The 25,458-nt window shown below is 41.6% G+C and overlaps 1 protein-coding gene across 6 annotated transcripts in view; it reads right to left on the bottom strand.

Annotated features, from left to right (window-relative positions):
* Positions 1-25,458, bottom strand: part of SLC9A9 (solute carrier family 9 member A9) — a 414,620-nt gene that overhangs the window by 216,945 nt on the left and 172,217 nt on the right. For all 6 annotated transcript variants that reach the window (XM_061636943.1, XM_061636945.1, XM_061636944.1 and 3 more), the window contains one exon: positions 23,945-24,033. In XM_061636943.1, the coding sequence (XP_061492927.1) occupies positions 23,945-24,033 (89 nt within the window). The remainder of the gene's footprint in view (positions 1-23,944; positions 24,034-25,458) is intronic.

Consider the following 25,458-nt stretch of genomic DNA (forward strand, 5'->3'; position numbering starts at 1 on the left):
CCAGATTTGGGTCCCCAGAACAGGCCATGTGCCAGCAGAGTAGAATGACTCAGGGTGGGGTAAAGAGGAACAGCTGAGGGCTACTGCTGTGCCCCAAAATCTGCTGCCTGAAGCCATCACCTCACTCTGCCTAATGGTAGGGCTGGTCCTGCCTGTTTAAAAGCAGTGTGTGGATATGCTTGGTGGATGAAGGCAGGCACTGAAGCAAATTGTACATGTGTCCTCATTTAAAGGCCCATCAGGTCATTTCCATGTGACAAAAAAGGGGGGGTAGAAAGTATTTCATTTAAAATCCCATTTTGTGGATCTTAGCCAAATGGTAACGCAGCCGAAGCTCTGCTCACAGCTGGAGTTCGATTCCAACGGAAGGAGGAAGTCGAATCTTCGGTAAAAGGGGTTGAGGTCCATTCTGCCTTCCATCCATCCGTGGTCAGTAAAATGAGTACCTGGCATATGCTGGGGGGTAAAGAAAGGCCGGGGAAGGAACTGGCAATCCCACCCTATATATACGGTCTGCCTAGTAAATGTCGGAAGATGTCACCCTGAGAGTTGGAAACGACTCACACTACAAGTGCGGGGACACCTTTATCTTTTTTTTACCATCCTGTTGAACTGTCACCTTAGCAATGTGAAGAACATTTTTAATATTTAAAGACATGTTTTAATGTTTAAACAGATTGTCAAATCTTTCATGAAACTGTTTGAAAAGGGGTTTGCATCTGATATGATGCTTCCTCTGACTGCTAGCATCCAAGATGATTTTTTTCCAACAAAAAGAAAAGCCAAGGGGGAAAAGGCAATGCAGAAGAAGCAAGCTCAAGTGCCATGTGCAGAGGGAAAAAGCATTTCTGAGTAGAGTTCACAGGCAATGCTTGAATTGCATCAATTTTCTGATTCTTATACTGAGCAAAACCAAGTGTCATCTTTCTTTTAAGTGAAGATCTAAGGTCTCATTCTTAAGGTCCAGAACACTACTGTGATTTATTTAAAGAATGGAGATCAATCCTGAAAAAAAAGTTTGTTGTGGCAGGAGACATGGCTAATGGGAAGTGTTCAGATTGGAGTGGCTCTATATATTCCCACTAAATAATCTCAAAAGACTCTGGACAGGATGCAAAAACTGGATGTGTATGCCATGGGCAATGACAACCATATAACTTTGCCTCCCAGTTTATAGAAGCAAAGTTATCATCTGTACACAGTGATTGATGATTTTTCACCATGCAATCACAAGTGTGTCTTACCTATATCTTTTGCCACACGTTTGTTTGTGTTGTGCTTTAATCAGGTGCCACCACTCCCATTGCATATATCAGGGATGGGGAACCTCTGACTCTCAAACTGTTGTTGGACTATATCTCCCCTGATTCCCCCTGATATTTGGCTATTCTGACTGGGGCTGATGGGAGATGTTGTCCAAAAACATCTGGAGGGCCACAGGTTCACCAACCTCTGGCATAAAACAGAATGGAAGGTAGGAAGTCCCCCCCCCAAAAAAAATCTTAATGTTTTAAATTGCTGGTTCATTTTTTCATAAACATGGAAAAGTGATGAACAGTTTACCATTAACCTGATAACCGTTGACAGTGAATGATTTCTTCTAAATGTAGACATTCTGAATTGCATTGGAGCTCTCCTAGCCAAGGAACTGCTTCATAATTTCAACAGAAGCAGTGGGTCTCTATGTGCATTCATTTGCACGAAAGATTTACTGCTTCTGTTGAACTGAATGGGGGCAGCCCTTACATGCAACTATGTTGTGTGTGTATGACTGTATGTACAAGGGGATTTGCACTGGAGTGACAGGAAGATTCATCAGATAATTCATATGCAATACTGAGAGATTGCTGTGGATTCACCTAATGGCAAATCAAGGAGTTAATTTTAGTTTAATCTCCCTCCCGCTGTCTTTTGAAAAGGATGCATATTTTTCATACTTTTTTGTACAGCATACTGCTAAAACAGAGTTTTTCTTAAGATCTTTTGGCACATCTGTTCAGACAACAAATCTGGCACACACCCATACTTATGCTCCTTCCAATCAAAATATACAAAATAATTGTTTCACTAACAAGCTTATATGACTGCAAATCTCCTTGCAATTGCAACTCATTTGCAAAGTTGTTTCAAACACTATTCATGTTGAAGACATGAGGGTCATTTAAGTCCAGTCTCTGTGACTGCACAGATTACTCAGCAGGGCTCTTTATATTTTGAAAAGAGTCAAGGCTTAAAAACCACCTAGCTCCAGGTTAGGTTTTTTCCAGTGCTGAAAAGTAAATGCCAACAAGGCTATATGCTGACTGCAAAATTTAAATTTCCCATAAATCAGGTCAGAGGTCTTCAAGAGAATTCACAGTCTGACATTAAAGGGCTATCATCTGCTTGAATTGAGAAGATTGCTACAGCATCAACTCAAGGTGCTCGTTTTTAGGGCTGCTTTCAGACATGGGGCTTATTACATTAATTTAATGGATTAAAATGGTAGCGCTTCTGTCTAAAATTCTAAAATTCCTTTTACACTGTAGTATCTGCTGCATTAAGGAACAGTAGATTTTTCAGCCAATATACCAGCATTTTGCACAAATGTCTTTCATACGGCTGAAATGAACGTCTTGTTTTTGTCCCTCACCCGTTAGATCTCTTCCCGTTGCCATGCAACTCCTCCCCCTTTAGCATCTGACACACACACACACATATATATACACACACACTTCACTCTAGTTTACTTTGGATCCCTATAAGGATTCCGTTAATCATCTAAAAATACATGCACGTAATTGTGATTAACAAAACAGAGCTTTTATTTTTCTACCAAAGCGTTTCGGCTTCTGCCTTCATCAGCTGCTAACATACAAATGCTGTTACCAAGGTGGCAGTAAAAGAGCTTTGAGGATGGAATGCTCAGAGGGGCTACATTTGCAGAAGCTAAGCAATGTTTCTACTGTCCTCCAGGTTAAGGCCATGTGGTGCCAATGTGTCCCCGGAGTATATCCAAAAGTTCTCCCTCTTAGTCAGTGCTGCTGGATCTGTTGGTATCTCTATAGCTGTTATAGAAAAGTCCAACAAGCTGTGGCCCTCAGTGTTGAAATATTTTGCAACTGGTTGCTCCACTTTTTTTGTCAAGATTGCAGATTTGTGGTTTCTGAAGCGTGTGCGTAGGTCAGTTGTAGTTTTTCCTACATATTGGATATGCCATCCTGGTCTTTTGCATTCTGTGACATAAATTATATTGCAGGACCTGAAGGTGATGTTATGTTTAATGTAATATGTCCTGCCTGTTCTAGTGCTTGTGAAAGTGTCTGTCTCCCTGAGGTACACACAGGTGATACAGCATTTGGAGTGACAAGGATGAGACCCAGGATTGCTGATAGGTGGCTTAAGCACAGCTCTCACTAACAGTCTGCGTAAATTAGGAGGCTGTGAAATGCTACAACAGGAGGCTTGTTGATGGCTCTAGCAAGATGTTCAGAGTTTGCTAGCAATGGGTAGCTCTCTCTGATTGCTCAGTTAGGAGATGCTGGATGGAAATCCACAATCTGTTGCTCTTTGTTCTTTGACACCTCATTATGATGGAGGAGGTTTGCTTTGGACAGAATGGAGGCTCAGTGGATGTTGCAATCAATAATATGTGGAGGATATCCTCTCAGAAGAAGGAGTTCTTTAAGTTGACTGGTCCTTCTCTGGTATTGCAAATAAGTTTGATTCTCAGAGCTAAGCTATACACAATGTTTTTCTTTTTATGCTCTGGATGGCAGGATTTCCAGTTTAGATAGGTGTGGGCATCAGTGGATTTGCTGTACAGATCAGTGGCTATTTTGTTGTTTTCTTTTTTTTTTTTTTTCAATAATTTTTATTCAGATTTTCATAAAACATACAAGACAAAATCATAAAACATTCAAAGACAAAAAACAAAATAAAAAATAGTTAAACAAAAAGAAAAAAAGAAAAAAAAATAAAAAATAAAGAGTAAAATATTGACTTCCCATTTGTCAAAGATCAAATCAGTTATAAGTCTATAATATATAACAATCCTGTCTCTTAAGTCATATTATAAAATCACTTTCCTCCAGTAGTTATCTTACTTAATCATCAAATCTCATAAACATTACTTTATTCTTTCCACAAAAAGTCAAAGAGAGGTTTCAATTCTTTAAGAAATATATCTATCAATTTTTTTTCCAGATAAGCATATCGATTAATCCATCTCATTACTAATTATGATAATCTTATTGTCATAACCATAGTCAAAATAAACATTTCAATTAATCCATCACATCAGAATCTGTTAGGTTCAGTAATTTCAGTAGCCATTGTTCTATTATCTCTAGTAATTCCATTTTCCATCTTCCATCTTCAGTAGTCTTGTTAAGTCCAGTAATTTCAATATCCAATCTTCCATTATCAGTATTCCATAATAATCTTGCTGTCAAAGCCATAGTCATATAGTAAGAGTCTGATGGGAATTACCTCTATCCCAAATATTTTCTTGCCATCCATTCTGAATAGGTTGCTGAAATACTGCTGTAAAATCATATCTCTGTTCTTTTTTTCAAAATACACTGGGTCATCTCTTAAAAGTTTTTCCATTGTCACATGGCTGCAGTTAATTCCATAGATTTTCTCTATATTGGGCTCCATCACATCATTCCAGTCCAGAAGATAGTCCATGCCATTGATAACTTTATCTCTAGAATCTTCATTCATTTCTTCAGAGATAACATTGAGTTCCAAACAATAGATTTTATTTCTAAAGTCCATAGACTCCAAATCTTGTTCCTGTTCCACGTTTGTTCCAATCTCCGGGATCTCCTCTCTCACAGGGACCCCTATTCCAGTCTCCAGGGTCTCCTCTCTCACAGGGACCCCTGTTCCAATCTCCGGGGTCTCCTCTCTCACAGGGACCCCTTCCAGGGTCACCTCTCTCACAGGGACCCTTATATCTTTAATCTCCTGCTTCATTTTACTCAATTCAATTTTCGTTATCTCAATCTCATCCATTATTTTCTGAAACATAGTTATTTCCAGATTCTCAGCCACTTTCTTAATTGCCATTTTAAAAGAAAAATATAGGAAAACCACTTCTTATTTCAGCAACAATTGGGTTAATACTCCAAACTTGGTGACATCACAGTATAAACAGAGCAGACAGCCTTATCTCTCCAATAGTTAAGTAAACAAAATGCAGTTCCCAGGATCGAAACAATTAATGGCAATCGTCAAGAAACAGATTCGTCAAAATAAAATAGACCAAAAAGAGAGTAGTCTCAAAACAGTATAATATTTTTCAAAATAAAAATCTGGAATAGAAATCCCTCTTCTGTGTATATCTTTAGAATGCAAATCCAGGACAGCTTTTTGCAACAAAAACAGAGATAAGCTATTAATTAGTGCGTAGCAGAGAGAAGTTACGGCTCCCCAGTGAGATGTCAAAAACCGATCAATCTGGCAAATCTCTTTTAAACAGCAACAATTTAAGTCAAGTAAAAGAAAAATATAGAAAGAAGGGTGCTTGCCTGTTAGTGCGTTCTCTCTTAGAAGATAAGATGAACGTTCGCTTTAACAGATAGAGCTTGCTGTTGAAAATCCGTCCCACCTTCGTCGGCTGGACCTCGTCCCATAAATTAATGAGATCTGGTCGTCCCAACAAAAATAGGCTTTGAGGTTAATCTCTTCGTTTCTCCCTACCCGGGAGAAGTTTAATCAGTCAAAAAAAAAAAGAAAAAACTGACTGATATATCTGAATAAGCTTCTTTTGAGGCAGGAGCCCGTCTCAAAAGCAGGCACAGGCTAAGTCACCCTTCCCGGAAGTCCGCTATTTTGTTGTTTTCAATGGTGAGAAGGACATCAAGAAAAGGGATGTGTGGATTATCATTTGTACTATTAAATGTAAATGTAATAGATGGATGGATCGAGTTGATGTAATTTTTAAATTGTTCTAAACTCTCTTTACCATTAGTCCAGACCATAAAGATGTATCACCACCATATAGGTGGTTTCTTTATGGCCTTTATGAGGATCTCTTGTTCAAGTTTACTCATAAATAAATTCTCATATAATGTAGCCATACAAGTCCCCATAGCTGTGCCTTGTAGTTGCAGGTAGTGTTCTCCATTGAAACTAAAGTTGTTGCAAGTCAGGATTAATGTAGCTAAAGTTGTGATAACCTCTGTTGGAGGATTGTTCATATCTTTGGTGTTAAGGAACTCGTTTAAAGCCTGAATCGCATCATTATGTGGTATATTGATGTAAAGAGATGTGACATCTAAAGTAGCTAGTATAGTATTGTTGTGGAATTGATATTGCTTGTTTAAAGACTTAATTTTAAGTAAGAAGTCACTGGTGTCTTTGATATATGATGGGAAGTTTTGCACCATGTTTTGTAAATTTAAGTCAATGTACAGAGAAATCCTTTCAGTAGCTGTGTTGTTACCTGGGCGGCCAGGATTGCTAGCTTTGTGGATTTTCGGCAGCATGTAAAGTGTTCCAGGGGCGGGATTTGGATTACAAGGAAATCAGCAGTCTCCTCTTTAAGAAGTTCCCTACTTGTAAGGTTTTGTATAGTTGTAATGATACAAGTATTGAGATCTGTGGTGATGTCTTTGTCAAGAAGTCTATATGTTGTTTCATCCTTTAGTTGTTGTTGACCTTCTGCTATGTAGTAGTGGGAGACTCCCTACTGCGAGGGATCGAAACCTAAGTATGCCGAGAAGATCCGTGTACTCGCCAGGTATGCTGTCTAACAGGAGGACGGATTAGGAATGTGATGGAAAGGTTGCCATCACTCATCAAGCCCACCAACAGGTATCCCTTTCTCCTCATCCATGTGGGAACAAATGATACTGCCAAATGGAGCTATGAAGAAATCACATCAGACTTTGAAGCTCTGAGAAGGAAACTCAAGGACTTTGGGGCCCAGATAGCTTTTCATCCATCCTTCCAGTACTTAGAAGAGGAGTAGAAAGGGAAAGAAGAATACTCCATGTGAATGAATGGCTATGAAGGTGGTGCAGGCATGAGAGATTTGGATAATGGGACCATGGGCTATGGTTCCTGGAAGATGGACTGCTGGCAAGTGATGGGTTGCATCTCACAAGGACTGGGAAGAATGTGTTTGGCCACAGCATGGAGAAGTTCATCAGGAGGGCTTTAAACTGAATCCTAAAGGGGAGGGAGACGTAAATTTGGTGGTAACGACTGATGAAGGCTTGTGCATAGTAGCGAGACCAGAAAGATCGGCTCTAATAGGGCCCAGTAACAGTCCTCAGAAAAATGCAGTAAGGAACCCAAGCCATAAATCACATGGTCTTCGATGTCTGTATACTAATGCGCAGAGCATGGGAAACAAGCAGGATGAATTTGAATTCTTAATACAGGAGGGCAGTTACAACTTGATAGGTATAACTGAAACTTGGTGGGATGACTCCCATGACTGGAATACAGCAATTGAAGGATACAACTTGTTCAAGAAGAACAGAAGGAATAAAGAGGGAGTTGGAGTTGCGCTATATGTTAAAAAAATATATCCCTGCACAGAAATACAGGAAGATGAGCTTTGTAGCTCCACCAACAGTATCTGGATTAAAATTAAGGGGGCAAGAAATAAAAGGAATGTGGTGCTTGGAGTCTACTACCGACCAACCAATCAAGGAGAAGATGAGAATGTAACTTTTGAAAAGCAAATTGCCAATGTTTCGAGGAGTCATGATGTAGTAGTAATGGGGGATTTCAATTATCCCAATATCTGTTGGGAGTCAAATTCTGAAAACACGGCCTCTCCAAGAAATTTCTGACTTGTATTGCAGATAACTTCCTCCTACAGAAAGTGGAGGAAGCAACCAGAGGATCAGCTATCCTGGACTTGATTCTAACCAATAGAGATGATTTGGTGGATGAAGTGGCAGTTACGGGAACTCTGGGGGAAAGTGACCACACCATACTTGAATTCTTGATTTTAACAGAAGCAAAAGCTGAGAGTAGCCATACGCACACCCTGGACTTCAGGAAAGCTGATTTTAAGAAATTCAGAACAATTGTAAGTACGGTTCCATGGCAAGCCACCCTAATGAGAAAAGGAGTCCAAGATGGGTGGGAGTTTCTAAAAAAGGAAATTCTAAAAGAGCAATGGCAAGCAATTCCAACAAGGAAAAAAGGGGGAAAACAACAGAAGAAGCCAATGTGGCCTCACAAAAAGCTTAGAGATGACCTGAAAACAAAAAAGGACACATACAGAAAGTGGAAAGAAGGCCAGGCCACAAAGGAAGAATACAGGCAGGTATCACGGAGTTGCCGGGATGGTGTCAGGAAGGCTAAAGCTGAGAATAAACTGGCGAGGGATGCTACAAGCAACAAAAAAGCTTTCTTCAGGTATGTCCATAGTAAAAGACAGAGAAAAGAAATGGTGGCACAGCTACTCAAAGAGGATGGCAAAATGATAACAGATGACAAAGAAAAGGCAGAAGTGCTCAATTCCTACTTTGGCTCAGCCTTCTCCCAAAAAAGGGCCTATGACCCTCCTGGGAAACATGAAGTAGAAGGGGCAGGATTGGAGCTTGAGATTGATAGACAAATGGTCAAGGAATACCTAATCACTTTGAATGAGTTCAAATCTCCAGGGCCCGATAAACTGCATCCTAGAGTATTGAAGGAACTGGCTGAAGAACTCTCAGAACCACTCTCTATTATCTTTGTGAAATCATGGAGGACAGGTGAAGTGCTGGATGACTGGAGGAGAGCTAATGTTGTCCCTATCTTCAAAAAGGGCAAGAAGGAGGAACTGGGGAACTACAGACCAGTCAGCCTAACATCAATCCCTGGAAAAATTCTGGAGCAGATTATAAAGCAGTCAATCTGTAAGCACCTTGAAAGCAATGCAGTGATTACTAGGAGCCAACATGGATTTATGAAGGACAAATCCTGCCAAACTAATCTAATCTCATTTTTTGATCGGGTAACCTCCTTTGTAGACTGTAGGAATGCTGTGGACATAATATATCTCGACTTCAGCGAAGCTTTTGACAAAGTGCCCCATGATATTCTGATTATCAAGCTAGCTAAATGTGGGCTGGATGGAACAACTATTAGATGGATCCACAGTTGGCTCCAGAATCGTACTCAAAGAGTGCTTATCAATGGTCTCTTCTCAAACTGGGCAGAAGTAACAAGTGGGGTACCACAGGGCTCGGTCCTGGGCCCAGTGCTCTTTAACATTTTTATTAACGAGGGCAACAAAGATGATCAGGGGACTGGAAACAAAGCCCTATGAGGAGAGACTGAAAGAATTGAACATGTTTAGCCTGGAGAAGAGAAGACTGAGGGGAGATATGATAGCACTCTTCAAGTACATGAAAGGTTGTCACATAGAGGAGGGCCGGGATCTTTTCTCGATCATCCCAGAGTGCAGGACATGGAATAATGGGCTCAAGCTGCAGGAAGCCAGATTTCGACTGAACATCAGGAAAAACTTCCTAACTGTTAGAGCCATACGACAATGGAACCAAAGACCTAGAGAGGTAATGGGCTCTCCGACAATGGAGGCATTCAAGAGGCAGCTGGACAGCCATTTGTCAGGAATGCTTTGATTTGGATACCTGCATTGAGCAGGGGGTTGGACTTGATGGCCTTGTAGGCCCCTTCCAACTCTACTATTTTATGATTCTATGATTCTATGTAGTCTGTAGTGTTTACCATGATAGCACCACCCTTATCCACAGGCTTGATGATAACATTCCTTCTCATCTGAAGGTTCCTTGGGGCTATTTTTTCTTCTTTAAGGGTTGTCATGAGTAGCAGTTGGTGTGTGGTTGTTAAGGACTGTATTGATAAGAGAAAGGGTTTCTAGGACTAGATTCCTATTAATGTTCAGTGGCCAAGTCTTAGGTGGCAGAAATTGTAGCAGAGGATCTCTATTGTAGAGGTCTATGTTGTCCTTAGAGTCGTCATAAAAAAATTCAGCCAATCTGCATCTCCTTTCAAATGCTTTGATGTCATATTTCATCTGTGCTATATTGTGCTCTCTAGGTGTTGGGCAGAAGTTGAGGCCTTTGGATAGAAGCCTAATTTCATTAGGTGACATTTTGCCTGCAGTGAGACCTATTATCGTTGTGGAGTCTTTTCTGTAAGTTATGTCAGGTGATCTTGTTATACATGTGAAAGTTTTTGGAGTAAATCTAATATATATATATATATATATTAGTTGTATAGTTACAGGGGAGTGCGTGGGAAATTCTACTGCTACCCGCATCTATGCCAGAATACTGGTACAGTTTTCGTCAGGCAAAAAAAAAGCGTGCACCTAAAGGCGGGAACACACTGCATGCTTGGATGCCTGTCATGTCAGTGGCTGCAGCTAGCAAAAAACTCCCATGATTTTTTGGGTTCCCAAGCTTGCAAACAGATTATTTCTGGTATCATTTATCCTGAAAATTAGCACGAAACTTGCACTATATTCCACTAGAATTCCAGAACTAGTTTGTATGCCGTGTGAAAATTCCAATATAATATGCAAATTACCAGGTAAGAAATCATCAGAATAATGGAATAAAGTGCAGTGTGAAAGCAGCCAAAGTTATTTGTCTGTTGCCCACTTAGTGTTTTTTTTTTAATTACTCATTGTTCTGGGCCAGAGAAAGAAAGTTCTCTGACTTTGCTAGGGTCAAGTAGCGGGAGAACTTATAAAGCAAATCTAGACTGCGCAAATCAAATGCTGTGTGATTTGGTGAAGGCTTGATCCATAGCCCGTGGAAAAAGTATTCACCCCCATGCTGCCATTTCAGTGTACACCCCCAGTATATGCACACTGTGTACTTGGCACCACTGCCATGCACAGGCAGTAATGAAGCCTGCTCACCGGCCAGTTAAGTAGCAGCAGGTAGATGCAATGGCAGGGAGGGGGAAAGTGACAGTGGAGCGGCCCACAGAGGGCAGCATGCCCAGGGACTGCTAAAACCTACAGCTAGACATGTTGCCTCGTGCCACATTCTCCCAAAGTGGTACAGGCACTTTGATTTCAAACTGCATGGTGAGCAGCACTGTTTAAGTCACTGAGGGGTGTTATAAAGAGAGCTAGCTTATTTTCTTTTTCCAGCTTTCTGAATGCTCATTCTCATTCCCTGAAGAGGAGCCCCCAGTGGCTCAAAATGCCCAGACATTTAAAAAGGAGACTATGAGCAGTATCTTAAGTAAACAGTCCCACTGCATAAGGACTGTTAGAGGGACTGAAAGTGGGAACTTCCCACTTGGTCCTCTCCCCATGTGCCCACACCCCAAAATCTGCTCTGGAGCATTGGGGGGAAGCTTCTAAATGTCAGTGGCCAGAAACCACAGGAGCAGAGAGTGCTGTCGTGCTCAGATCCTGCTTGTGAGCTTCCCATAGGCATTGGCCACAGTGAGAACAGGAGCCTGGACTAGAAGGGCCATTGCCTGATCTAGCAGGCTCCTCCTATGTTTTTAGGAGAGGGTGGGAAAGTTCCATTGCACAGCCTGCACTAGCAAAATAGTTTAGTTATTTAAGTTATTTTGATACCTTGAAACATTTTCTCTTCCCCAGCCAAGTGTAACACAGGAACACGGACATACAAAGCTGCCCTATAGCAGGCCAGGCTTTGGGTCCAACAAGCGCAGTAATGTGTCTGCTTGCTGGTCGTGGTTCTAGATTTTCTGCTATTTGATTAGGGAAGGGCAAATCAGTCATTTGTGGTTTCTCTCACTTTCTCATTTTTCCAATCTTAAAGCTCAGTTCTCTACTTTTCCACATCATCTTTCATGTGAGTTTTTTAAAGTCATGAAAATTCATTAGCATTTCAGTTCAAAGTATTCCTAATATAAACATTTTTGTATGTAATTTTGTCTGATATACACATTTTTGCAGAGCAGCTTTTCCTAGTATACTATCATATTTTTCACAAAAACATGTATTTCTGTGCATGCTTTATCCTAATATATGCATTTTGTACACATTACTTAGCTTGAGTACTGCATTGCAAAATTCAGGCAAGGGCGAATTTTGAAGGATGGCTGTGTTTCAGTTTGTATATTGTTTTGGAAATTGCACATTAGGTAGGTGCGTCTATAAACGCGAACTGAATCAAATTTATCCCCATACTTGATCCTTTTAACAGGAGAGGAACACTTTTAATATTGTAACCACTGCATCATTTTCGACCTCTCAACCTTCTTATCATCTCACAAACTATGGGTATTCTCACAAATGAGGCTAAAAATAGAATCTTGGTTAAAGTGGCTTTTAACAGGAATATAAAACCTACAGTGGCAAATGCCTTCCTTTCACTTTTTCCCATATTAAAAATAATAAAAGTGTTTACATAAATAGCTTGATTGAGGCTAAAGGGCAGTTTGAACATCACTCCTTGAAACATTTTAAACTATTTTATGTGGGTTTTAATGGCTGCGGCTAAGCTGAGTGGCAAAGGAAGGGTTTGCCTATTATGTTAGTGAGCTAGAAGAATATGTCAGCTTTCCATGTGATATAGGTTGCTCTCCATCTGCTAATTAGGAAGAAAAAATTAGGCAATTCAGTTATTACATAAATGAGTCTGAAACAGCTTAATATAAAAGTAATTGGAAATAATTGGGCTATGCATTTGCCTCTTTCGGTTTATTTGTACCAAGGCAAACTGCAGGCAGGTCATATATTAGCTACATGGTGATACACAAGATACAAGTGATTTGTGCAAGCTGAATCATTCAGCAGATTGAATGTGTGTTTGTGTACATACATGTGCATCAACTTAGTGCCCACAAGAAAATGGGGCACATGATTTGGACTGAAAATAAGGGTGATCACTGTTGCAACAGTTAATGTGCTGAGGCTGGGATGATGTGTCATCCTTTGCAACACTGTTTGAGCAGCAATGCCTTGGAACCTCTGATTCTCCTATATCAGGGGCTTCTAAACTGTGGTCCACAGATCTCCAGTGGTCCATGAGCTTCATTCAGATGGTCCATGGCATGTCTATGGATTTGTGGTTGAAGACAAGAGACAGCACATCCATCAAATTAAATATTCATATTGATTTTAATTGTATCTTTATTGATTCTTTTATTTCTTATGTTGTATTTTATTGTATTCTATGGAATTCAAATTGTAATACAATAAAATACAATATGTAAGAAATAAAAGCAATAAAAATACAATTAAAAATCATGCAGCATATACAGTATATATATACTGAATTTGACTGTTGATCCTTGATACATGGTATGCTTTGACCTAGGGCTGAGATTAGGCTGATGATTAATTTTCAATGAAAAAACCAAAGGTTTGTCAATATATTAACACTTGGGCATCTGAGTAAGGAAAGTATCTAGGAGATGGGAAAATAACTATGAAATTCCCATCTCATTAAGAATTCTGGCAGGAAGAACTCTGCAAAAAAATAAAAATAAAAAGTGTTGTGGCCATTTCGGGCGGGAGGTGCTCTCAAAGTATAAGTGAATTCTGTCCATTCGACTCTTTTAAAGGCTACTGGTATTTGGCACAATATTGCATCATCTTTAATAGATTTGTAGTGCATGTCCGGATCAGATAGGGAAGGCTGGGAGATATAGACCTGGTGCTTAACGGGGTACGACTGCCCCTGAAAGACCAGGTCCGTAGCCTGGGGGTCATCCTTGACTCCCAGCTGTCCATGGAGGCTCAAGTTTCGGCTGTGAGCCGGGCAGCTCTGTATCAACTCCATCTGATACGGAGGCTACGCCCCTACCTTCCCAATCATCTGCTCCCACCAGTGGTACATGCCCTGATCACCACTCGCCTAGACTACTGTAATGCGCTCTACGTGGGGTTACCCTTGAAAACGGTTAGGAAGTTACAGCTGGTACAAAATGCAGCGGCACGTCTGACTACAGGCGGCCGCCGTAGAGATCACATCACTCCTGTGTTGAAGGAGTTGCATTGGTTGCCGGTTGTGTACCGAGCCCAATTCAAGGTGTTGGTTTTAACCATTAAAACCCTATACGGTTGTGGCCCAGCTTATCTGAAGGAGTGCCTCCAGCATCGACGGGGATGCCGCTCAACAAGATCAGCCTCAGAAGGCCTTCTCTGGATCCCACCAGTCAAAACAGCTAGACTGGTGAGGACTCGAGAGAGGACCTTCTCAATTGTGGCCCCCACCCTGTGGAATTCTCTCCCAGGTGATTTACGCCATGCCCCGTCTATAATGAGCTTCCGCCGGACCCTGAAGACCTGGTTTTTTAGGCAGGCGTTTGGAACGAGCTAATTTTACTGTGTTTTAAACTTTTAACTGTTTTATATACTGTTTTATTGTGTACGTCGCCCAGAGTGGCCACTGGCCAGATGGGCGACTAACAAATCTCATAATAAATAAATAAAAAAAATCAGATAGAGATGCTGTGGCTTAGCAAGTCTGAAAATTAGGTGAATAGCCTGGATAGGATTGCACTCCCTTTGAAGGAGCAGGTACGTAGTCTGAGGGTGGTCCTGGATTCAGCTCTGTCACTGAAGACTCAAGTGTGTACAGTGGCCTGGAATGCCTTTTGCCAGCTTCAGCTGATTCACTACCAACTACAACAATTCCTTGACAGGGATAACTTGCCCACAGTAATTCATGCTCTGATAACCTCCCGTTTGGATCACTGTAATGTGCTCTATGTAAGGCTGTCCTTGAAGATGACTCAGAAATTGCAGCTAGTGCAAAATGCGTTCGAACAAAAACACACCTGCTCTGAAAGACCTGCACTGGCTGCTTATATATTTTTGGTCCAAATAAATGGTTTTACAAATGACTTATAAAGCCCTGAACAAATTGGGATCAAAATTCCTGAAGGAGCGCATCTTCCCGTACAGTCTTGCTCAAGAGTTAAGATCGGCTGAGTAGGTCTTGCATAGTGTTCTGCCATTAGGACTATCCATCATGAGGTGTAAGTGGGCCTTTTCCATGGTGGCACCTTGCCCTTTGAAATTCAACTGGCACCTACATTGATGTCATTTAGGCTTCAGTTTAACTCATAGCTCTTTATTAAGGCTTTCTATTATTGTTATGAATGTTAATCTGAGATATAGGTTTACATCAGAGATACGAAACCTGCAGTTCTGCATATGTTGCTGAACTCCAGCTCCCTTCAGCCACAGCCAACATGATCAATGGTCAGGGATGATGAAAGTTGTAGTCCAGCAACATCCCTAGTTTACATGATGGTTGCATATTTGATAACTGTTGCCCTGTGATTTTATTGATTTATTGTACCCACCCTAATATGTTTAGATTCAGGGTGGGATATATCTATTTTAAATAAAATAAATAAATAACTGTTTGTCTATAACATTGTTTCATTACTGATATAAATTTAAGCCTGGTTGTCTGAGGGTGTTGGTAATACCTGAAGGGTTGTATTCAGCTAAGTCCTAGTCAGAGTAGACCCATTAACTCATGCCTATTAACTCTACCTAGGAACAGCATTGATTACCACCCAAAGATCCCAACAAGAACTTTCATTTCTGAGGATCATAAGTGTATATTTTGCTTGGTGAAAGAGGCAGCCTTGATAATATTCAGCCTCTTCTGCCTTTTTCCTCTAGACTGGAAATGTTTTCCACTTTCTTGAAATCAAAAGGGAGTAGGTCTGTAAGTACCTGGGCAAGGTCCTTGAACGAGTGGTTGCGGGCCAGCTCCAGACACTCCAGAGACTGATTATCTGGATCCATTTCAGTCGGGTTTCAGGCCTGGTTTTGGCATGGAAACAGCCTTGGTCACCCTGTATGATGACCTTTCTCAGGAGAGAGACAGGGGAGTGTGACTCTGTTGATTCTTCTTGATCTCTCAGCTGCTTTCGATACTATCAACCATGGTATCCTTCTGGGAAAACTGGCTGAGTTGGGAGTGGGAGGGACTGCATGGCGGTGGTTTCACTCCTACTTGGCAGGTCGCCTCCAGAAGGTGGTGCTTGGGGAACAATGCTCGCCACCCTGGATTCTCCAGTATGGGGTTCCACAGGGGTCAGTTCTGTCCCCCATGCTGTTCAACATCTACATGAAACCGTTGGGTTCAGTCATCCAGAGCTTTGGAGTGCGTTTCCATCAGTATGCTGATGACACACAGCTCTATTTCTCCTTTTCATCTTCTTCAGGTGAGGCTGTCAATGTGCTGAACCGGTGCCTGGCTGCAACAATGGACTGGATGAGGGCTAATAAACTGAGGCTTAATCCAGACAAGACTGAGATGCTGCTAGTGGGTGGTTCTTCTGACCAGATGGTGGATGTCCAACCTGTCCTGGATGGGGTTGCACTCCCCCTGAAGAAACAGGTTCGTAGCTTGGGGGTTCTCCTAGAACCATCTCTGTCACTTGAGGCTCAGGTAGCCTCAGTCTACCAACTTCAGTTGGTGGCCCAGCTGTGCCCCTATCTGGACAGAGATAACCTGGCTTCAGTTGTCCATGCTCTGGTAACCTCCAAGTTAGATTACTGCAATGCACTCTATGTGGGGCTGCCTTTGAAGACGGTTCAGAAACTGCGGCTTGTGCAAAATGCAGCAGCCAGATTGGTAACAGGGACCAGACGGTCCAAACATATAAAACCAATTCTGGCCCACTTGCACTGGCTGCCTGTATGTTTCCGAGCTCGATTCAAGGTGCTGGTTTTAACCTATAAAGCCTTACATGGCTTGGGACCACAATACCTGATGGAACGCCTCTCCCGATATGAACCCACCCGTACACTACGCTCAACATCTAAGGCCCTCCTCCGTGTGCCTCCTCCAAGAGAAGTGGTGGCCCCCAAATTATGGAATTATCTTTCTGACAAGGTGCGCCTGGCGTCATCACTGTTATCTTTTCGGCACCAGGTCAACACTTTCCCCTTCTCCCAGGCATTTTATCATGTGTTTTTAAATTGTTTTAAATTTTTTAAATTGTGTTTTAAATTGTTTTTAAAAAATGTGTTTTAAATTTGTATATTTGTTTTTAATGTTTTTAGTTACTGTACTGTAAACCGCCCAGAGAGCTTCGGCTATGGGGCAGTATACAAATACAATAAATAAATAAATAAAGACATCTATGTGATCTTTCCATACTGGAAGCATGGACTAATTCTCTTGAATCTACAGTATCTACCACTGCAGCAGAGAATAGTGGACCATGCCAAGAAAGACATTATTAAAAAGAATGAGGTCTTTTGTCACACTGAAACACAAGCACTTGGCTGCCCAGCTAAATATCATAGAGCTCTACAGAATACCAACTTTAAAAGGGAGGTTGTTCAGATGCGCTTACAAATGTTCATTGCTTCATCCATGCCATGAACACCAGTCATTGGGATGACAAGCCACTGCAGATGCCAGTAGGGACTCTTTATGTGAGCCATCACACAGTTCTGGCCTAAAAGGGAACTTCAACGAGTCCAGACACACCTGCCAAGGAAGCTTCATCTCACTAACTTTGCCTCTCAGGTCAGGTTTCCTTATTACTGGTCTGAGCAACAAGGATATCTACTGTTACTGCCTTTGCATTCATGTGGCATTTGCTTAACCTAGGGAAGAGATTGTTAAGAGGCAATATGATACCCATCTTCAAATATTAAAAGGGTCTCACATAGATGATGAACCCAGTTTATTTGCTTTTACTCTAAAGGGTAGAACCCAAATCGGCGTTGACAAATCACAAGAAAATTACAAGTGTTTAGAAATTACAAGAAAAAGGATTGAGACTAAACATTCATGATGGTCATCATTCATTGGCGCTCACTTGTGGCTGAGTAAGATTGTCTTCCAAGATAAGGTCTTTAACAGTGGATCCGTAAGTGACTGTGGAGGCCAATTCTGGATCCACACAGCCTCCCACAGTGAGGACATGGGTTTCCAGATGGAAGATGGTTGTAATGAGGATTTCTTTGACGTGCCTTCTGCTTGGCTCGTTTGTCGCGTTCGCCCTGTATTTGGGCTTCTTCAAAGTCCACAGCACCTTTGATAATAGCCGACCTCCATTTGGGATGTTCATGAGCCAAGACTTCCCAGTTCTCAATGTTCATGTTACAATTTTTTTAGATTTGCTTTAAGAACATCTTTAAACCTCTTCTGCTGTCCACTGATATTTCTTTTTCCTTCTTAAGTTGGGAGTAAAGTAGCTGCTTTGGAAGTCAGTGATCAGGCACTTGAACAACATGGCCGGTCCAGCGAAGTTGATGTTGAAGGATCATTGTTTCAACGTTGGTAGTCTTTGCTTCTTCCAAAACACTAACATTAGTCCGTCTGTCTTCCCAAGTAATTTGCAGAATTTTCCGGAGGCAACGTTGGTGGAATCTTTCAAGAAGTTGGAAGTGGCATTTATAAATGGTACATGTTTCACAGGCATACAGTAAGGTCGTTAATACAATGGCTTTGTAAATAAGCATTTTGGTCTCCCTGCGAATATCCTGATCCTCGAACACTCTATGCTTCATTCGGGAGAATGCAGCACTCACAGAGCTCAGATGATGTTGAATTTCAGCATCGATGTCAGCTTTTACAGAGAGATGGCTGCCAAAATAGGGGAAGAGATCAACGTTCTCCAGCGTCACACCATTAAGCTGGATTGATGGTGCTACAGAGGGACTAGTTCGCACCTGTTGATGAAGCACTTTGGTTTTTTAATATTAAGTGAGAGCCCAAGCTTTCCATATGCTTCTGCAAAGACATTTACGATAGTTTGAAGATCCTTCTCTGAATGTGCGGAGACCACATTGTCATCGGCATATCAAAGTTCTACGACAGGGGTTAAGAACATAAGAACATAAGAACATAAGAAGAGCCTGCTGGATCAGGCCAGTGGCCCATCTAGTCCAGCATCCTGTTCTCACAGTGGCCAACCAGGTGCCTGGGGGAAGCCCGCAAGCAGGACCCAAGTGCAAGAACACTCTCCCCTCCTGAGGCTTCCGGCAACTGGTTTTCAGAAGCATGCTGCCTCTGACTAGGGTGGCAGAGCACAGCCATCATGGCTAGTAGCCATTGATAGCCCTGTCCTCCATGAATTTGTCTAATCTTCTTTTAAAGCCATCCAAGCTGGTGGCCATTACTGCATCTTGTGGGAGCAAATTCCATAGTTTAACTATGCGCTGAGTAAAGAAGTACTTCCTTTTGTCTGTCCTGAATCTTCCAACATTCAGCTTCTTTGAATGTCCACGAGTTCTAGTATTATGAGAGAGGGAGAAGAACTTTTCTCTATCCACTTTCTCAATGCCATGCATAATTTTATACACTTCTATCATGTCTCCTCTGACCCGCCTTTTCTCTAAACTAAAAAGCCCCAAATGCTGCAACCTTTCCTCGTAAGGGAGTCGCTCCATCCCCTTGATCATTCTGGTTGCCCTCTTCTGAACCTTTTCCAACTCTATAATATCCTTTTTGAGATGAGGCGACCAGAACTGTACACAGTATTCCAAATGCGGCCGCACCATAGATTTATACAACGGCATTATGATATCAGCTGTTTTATTTTCAATACCTTTCCTAATTATCCCTACCATGGAATTTGCCTTTTTCACAGCTGCCACACACTGGGTCGACATTTTCACCGTGCTGTCCACTACAACCCCGAGGTCTCTCTCCTGGTCGGTCACCGCCAGTTCAGACCCCATGAGCGTGTATGTGAAATTAAGATTTTTTGCTCCAATATGCATAATTTTACGCTTGTTTATATCGAATTGCATTTGCCATTTTTCTGCCCATTCACTCAGTTTGGAGAGGTCTTTTTGGAGCTCTTCGCAATCCTTTTTTGTTTTAACAACCCTGAACAATTTAGTGTCATCAGCAAACTTGGCCACTTCACTGCTCAGTCCTAATTCTAGGTCATTAATGAACAAGTTGAAAAGTACAGGTCCCAATACCGATCCTTGAGGGACTCCACTTTCTACAGCCCTCCATTGGGAGAACTGTCCGTTTATTCCTACTCTCTGCTTTCTGCTTCTTAACCAATTCCTTATCCACAAGAGGACCTCTCCTCTTATTCCATGACTGCTAAGCTTCCTCAGAAGCCTTTGGTGAGGTACCTTGTCAAACGCTTTTTGAAAGTCTAAGTACACTATGTCCACTGGATCACCTCTATCTATATGCTTGTTGACACTCTCAAAGAATTCTAATAGGTTACTGAGACAGGACTTTCCCTTGCAGAAGCCATGCTGGCTCTGCTTCAGCAAGGCTTGTTCTTCTATGTGCTTACTTAATCTAGCTTTAATAATACTTTCTACCAGTTTTCCAGGGACAGAAGTTAAGCTAACTGGCCTGTAATTTCCGGGATCCCCTCTGGATCCCTTTTTGAAGATTGGCGTTACATTTGCCACTTTCCAGTCCTCAGGCACGGAGGAGGACCCGAGGGACAAGTTACATATTTTAGTTAGCAGATCAGCAATTTCACCTTTGAGTTCTTTGAGAACTCTCGGGTGGATGCCATCCGGGCCCGGTGATTTGTCAGTTTTTATATTGTCCATTAAGCCTAGAACTTCCTCTCTTGTTACCACTATTTGTCTCAGTTCCTCAGAATCCCTTCCTGCAAATGTTAGTTCAGGTTCAGGGATCTGCCCTATATCTTCCACTGTGAAGACAGATGCAAAGAATTCATTTAGCTTCTCTGCAATCTCCTTATCGTTCTTTAGTAAACCTTTGTCTCCCTTATCATCCAAGGGTCCAATCGCCTCCCTAGATGGTCTCCTGCTTTGAATGTATTTATAGATTTTTTTGTTGTTGGTTTTTATGTTCTTAGCAATGTGCTCCTCAAATTCTTTTTTAGCATCCCTTATTGTCTTCTTGCATTTCTTTTGCCAGAGTTTGTGTTCTTTTTTATTTTCTTCATTCGGACAAGACTTCCATTTTCTGAAATGTACCTTGACGGTACCTTACGGTATCTTACTTTTTGCTTTCAGCCTACTGAGATTAAAAAACTTTCCATCTGTTCCACACCAGTAGGAAGTTTCCCCTCAGTAAGGCACTATTTGACAATGGAATAGACTGCCTCAGAAGGTGGCGAATTCTTTCCTTCATTAGAGGTTTTTAATCAGAGCCTAGATGACCACCTAAAGGTGGTTTCCTGCTTTGGCATGGGGTTTAACTAGATGACAGCTGAGATCCCTTCCATGGACATAATTCTATTAACTGCACAGGCCTTGAGTCAGACATGAATAATAACAAATTCAGAACATTTGCCCGAGTGTACATGTTACTTCCATCCTCTTCTCACATTTCTATGTATCCCAAATGGCTACACAGGTCAAATTGACACTTTCTGAAGCTCTCCACTACACACAGTGAAGGGAGGACTGTCAGTATCCACATACACATTGGTGTGCTTGTTTCGTTAAGAGTGGCTAACTCTCACAGAGTATCACTCCATTATTACCCTTTTGCATTCTACGTGGCAAAGATAGGGGCCCAGGTCAGTGCTCTAATTAAAATTATCACCACATATTCTGGCAGTTTATGTAATTCTCTTCCTGGTGTTTTCAATGACAGGCTGACGAAGAGGGCAGCTTGACCCAGTGGTGCAGCAATAACGTGCACGGAGGTATCATATCAGAAAAGAGGGCAGAAATGCATCATGAGTCATTTGCATTCACCAAGGATCTCTCAGAAGGATGGTTTTTATTTCATACTCCTTCTGATCAGATGCCATCGTGCTTGGGACCGTCCCTCCTAAAGCTATAATTCTCAACAGTGTGGAGTCTGAAGACTATATTAGTGCTATTTTGATGAACATTTCAAAACCTCAAAGACATCACATTCAGGCTAATGTTTTTTGCACACAAAAAATATTAAAAACTTTCCCATGGCATCTTTTGCGCTGTTTCAATTAAATTTTGTTAATTAAAATGAATGCTGTGATCATAAGCTTCTTGATTCATGTATTTTACAGCAAACTTTTACAAACACACACAAACATACACACCCATACACATCCCCAATCTATTGCTTTGAGACTGTTATGGTTGAAAAGCAGTATACAAACATTGTAAAACAATGACAAACAAACAAACAAACCAAAAGTGGACATGGACTATGTAAGGAATTAAATATATTCATGATAATGTTATCTTCTGGTCTTGTATTATTAGTATACAATATGTAATTTTATTATCAATCATCCCACATGTTGTTTTTGGTACACAGGAACGTAGGGAAGCTGCCTTATACTGAGTCAGATCATTGGTCCATCTAGCTCAGCATTGTCTACACTGACTGGCAGTGGCTCTTCAGGGAGAAGCCTTTCATCCCTATCTGGAGATAACAGGGGCTGAATCAGGAACCTTCTGCATGCAAGACAGATGGCTTTACCCACTGAGCTACAGCTGTCCCTACCTCCCCCCTGCAAATGGGAGCTTCTGAATGTGACACCAAATTGCGTTAAGTCAAGAAAACTACGTCCTTGCCATGTTTATATCAAATCAGACTCACATGTTGTTCCATGGACTGGAGGATTTTTGTGCTCGTATACTTCCCTGTCTTCCAAAACTTAGGTGGTGGGTTTTGGGGCCTGCAGAGGGACTATCTGAGGCTCTAGATGGGATGATCTGGGGCTCCCAGAGACCAGCTGGAAGGTAGGAGAGAGATATAACAATGTCCAGCTAGGCCACGCAGGATCCCAAGGAATGTCAGCCAATAGGACATTCCCTCCAAACATCATCCAAGAGGTGAACAGCAGATGTTTGACTTGGTGGTACTGTTTGTCAGGCCAAAAAGAACAAGAAACTACAAATGCCATGGTAGTACTGCAAGAAAATACAAATACTGATTGATCAGTCCCTTGAGGGATTTGTAATCATCATGCTGTATTTTAAATTTCTGTAACTCACCCTGGGACCTAACGGTGAAGGGTGGGCAATAACAACAACAACAACAATAGCATCTACTCAGTTATGTATGTAAGATCGCTCCCCCCCCTCCAAATATAGTAATAGATTTAAAAACATCCCTGCATGCTGACTATGGACTGTAGCTGGAGGGCATTCCATTATTTGGCACTGTCAAATTACTGTACATGTACATTAAATTTAACTGTATTTTTGAATCTATGTAAATCCCAGCAGAGTTTTCTGCTGCAACCAGTGCAAGCAAAATGCTAATAAGGAATGAGCAGATTCCCCCCCCCCCATCACCCTGTTCTATCCTCTTCCTTTTCCATAGGTTTGCTCTCCCCACATTCGGGCTCTGCCTTTTAATACAACACAGAGAATTTCTAAAATTAATTTTGGATCTGGTGCATGTGTAGTTTGCTATAACTTTTAGTTCCATCTGTTCATTTGCATCTTCACATGCACAGACATGCGCACCACAGACCATGTTACCAGTAAGCACAAAAGCAATTGTCCCCTTTGATGAAGCACAACTCAAAAAGACATCTTGATGCAATGGTGTGCATCTGTTTTATCTGTCATGAGACAACAGAGCTAGAGTCTGAATACTGCTGGGAAATACTCAACTGGCAACCAAGCAGATAGGATCCCAAGAACAACAGAGATATGGTATGTGAACCCAAAGGGAATTTCAACTTGATCTCTCCATACATCCCCTAAGGGAGTTTCAAAACAGTTTGTGATATGGCATGGGAGGGTGTTGTTTGCTCAAAGGTGCATGTGTGGGGGATTCAGAAACTCAGTTGTGCATGAACAAGCCCTTGAGCAAACCTGGATCCCAGCCCTACTCAACAGAAAATACCAAAGAATATTATCATCAGCTCTGTGTATATATCATCATCTAGGCTGACATTTGATGATTCTGGTCTCTAAGAAAAAGCAGAGCTTTTAAAAGTTTTACTTAGTGGAAGACTTTCCCTGGCAGAGTCAGCACTGGTACTCTTCTCCCTTAATGAAGACACAAACTCTATTCTTTGCATTAATGAGATCCCTTCTAGCTATACTGTCAGTATTGTTATATGCTCATTACTCCAGCAGAAGGTACAAAGTAAGCAAGCAGACAGCAAGGGGTGTGTGTGGGATTTGATACTTTACCTGTTTAGTTCTCATTTTGGAGTCTGCTGACAGATTGTTGTATGTATAATGGGCTTGTGTGACTCCACAAAAGAGGACTGCCACTATTCCTGAAATACAAATAAAAAACCACAGTCAGCTGTTTCTATTTACTCCTAGAGTGTGTTCAACGGATGTGCTGGGGGGGATTAGCTGCCTGCAAACTAACAGAATAATACTAAATGATTCATCTGGTAAATTGCAGCTCTTTCTATATATTGTTAATTGGGATTATTAATAAAAATGGCAAAACACTTCCTGAAAACTATTTCTATTACAATCTGGAGGTGCCTTTGCATATTTCAGTACTCGTGATGGGTTCAGAATTTTCAGTGCAGGGACAACAGTTAAAGATGTTCTCTTGGAAATATTAATGATTAACAAAGCAATACTACATTGAAGAAAGCTGGCTGAACTTATGCCGGTCTCGGCTGATCATGGACAGCCGTAGGTTTGCTCACTGATCCAGGATGAGGGACTTATGCCACCATAGCCTGGCTGAGCCAGGACTCAGCCGGCCCAGCCAGAGATCCACCATATCCTAACTTCCCTCAGCCCAGCGTAAGTACCTGTAGGATTGCACCCTTAATCTAGTTCTGGTTATCAAATCTTAGAAAAGTATGGTTTTGGCACAATGGAAATAAGAGATGCCACCAACAATGATTTCATTACTTGAGGCACAGCTGCTGAAAAGGTAAATTCCATTTTTAGATGGCTGGAACATACAATATAACCATAGGGTTGCCAGGCTCAGGGCTTGAGACTGATGCTGTATCTTTAGGAGAAAAGAAAGTCAGCCAAGTGCAGGTGTTCTTGCAACACTGTAATGGGAAAAACCACAAGGTGGAATTCTCCCTTCCCCTGCACAACTTTTAAAGATACAGAAGACCTCTTGGTTGCTAGCCCTGGCCTCCAAGAGGTCTTCTATATCTTTAAAAGTTGTGCAGGGGAAAGGAAGAATTCCACCTTGTGGTTTTTCCCATTACAGTGTTGCAAGAACACCTGCACTTGGCTGACTTTCTCTTCTCCTAAAGATACAGCATCAGTCTCAGGCCCTGAACCTGGCAACCCTATGTGGCCAATGGAAATGCTTTGCTGCAGGCTCAGGCAGATACAGCGATTGGCCCAGTGCTTTGCTGTGTGCAGTCCTTAAAGGTCTGAAGGCAGCAGTGGTGAAGGGAGGTGTGGCCAGCAGAAGGCAGTGTCACTTCAAAATGTAGCCAGAAAAACCATTCTGGCTGCTTTTGAAAGTGACTAGTGTATCCACAGCCTAATTATCACCAATGACATATCAACAGAGGTAATGACAACTCCTCTATTCTAGCTCTTTAAACGCATGGTGGGGTTCACATATCCTTTCGGTCTCTTACCAGTGGTTGCATTTTGATATATGTAATAGGTTTGAGCCTCTGATGTTGATATAGTGCACTATGACAGTCCACTGATATGATGAGAAGCACAAGTCTCTACATGAGGCTACACATGTAGAAAGGGAC

This window comes from Rhineura floridana, chromosome 7 (assembly GCF_030035675.1).
Source record: "Rhineura floridana isolate rRhiFlo1 chromosome 7, rRhiFlo1.hap2, whole genome shotgun sequence".
Classification (NCBI taxonomy): domain Eukaryota; kingdom Metazoa; phylum Chordata; class Lepidosauria; order Squamata; family Rhineuridae; genus Rhineura; species Rhineura floridana.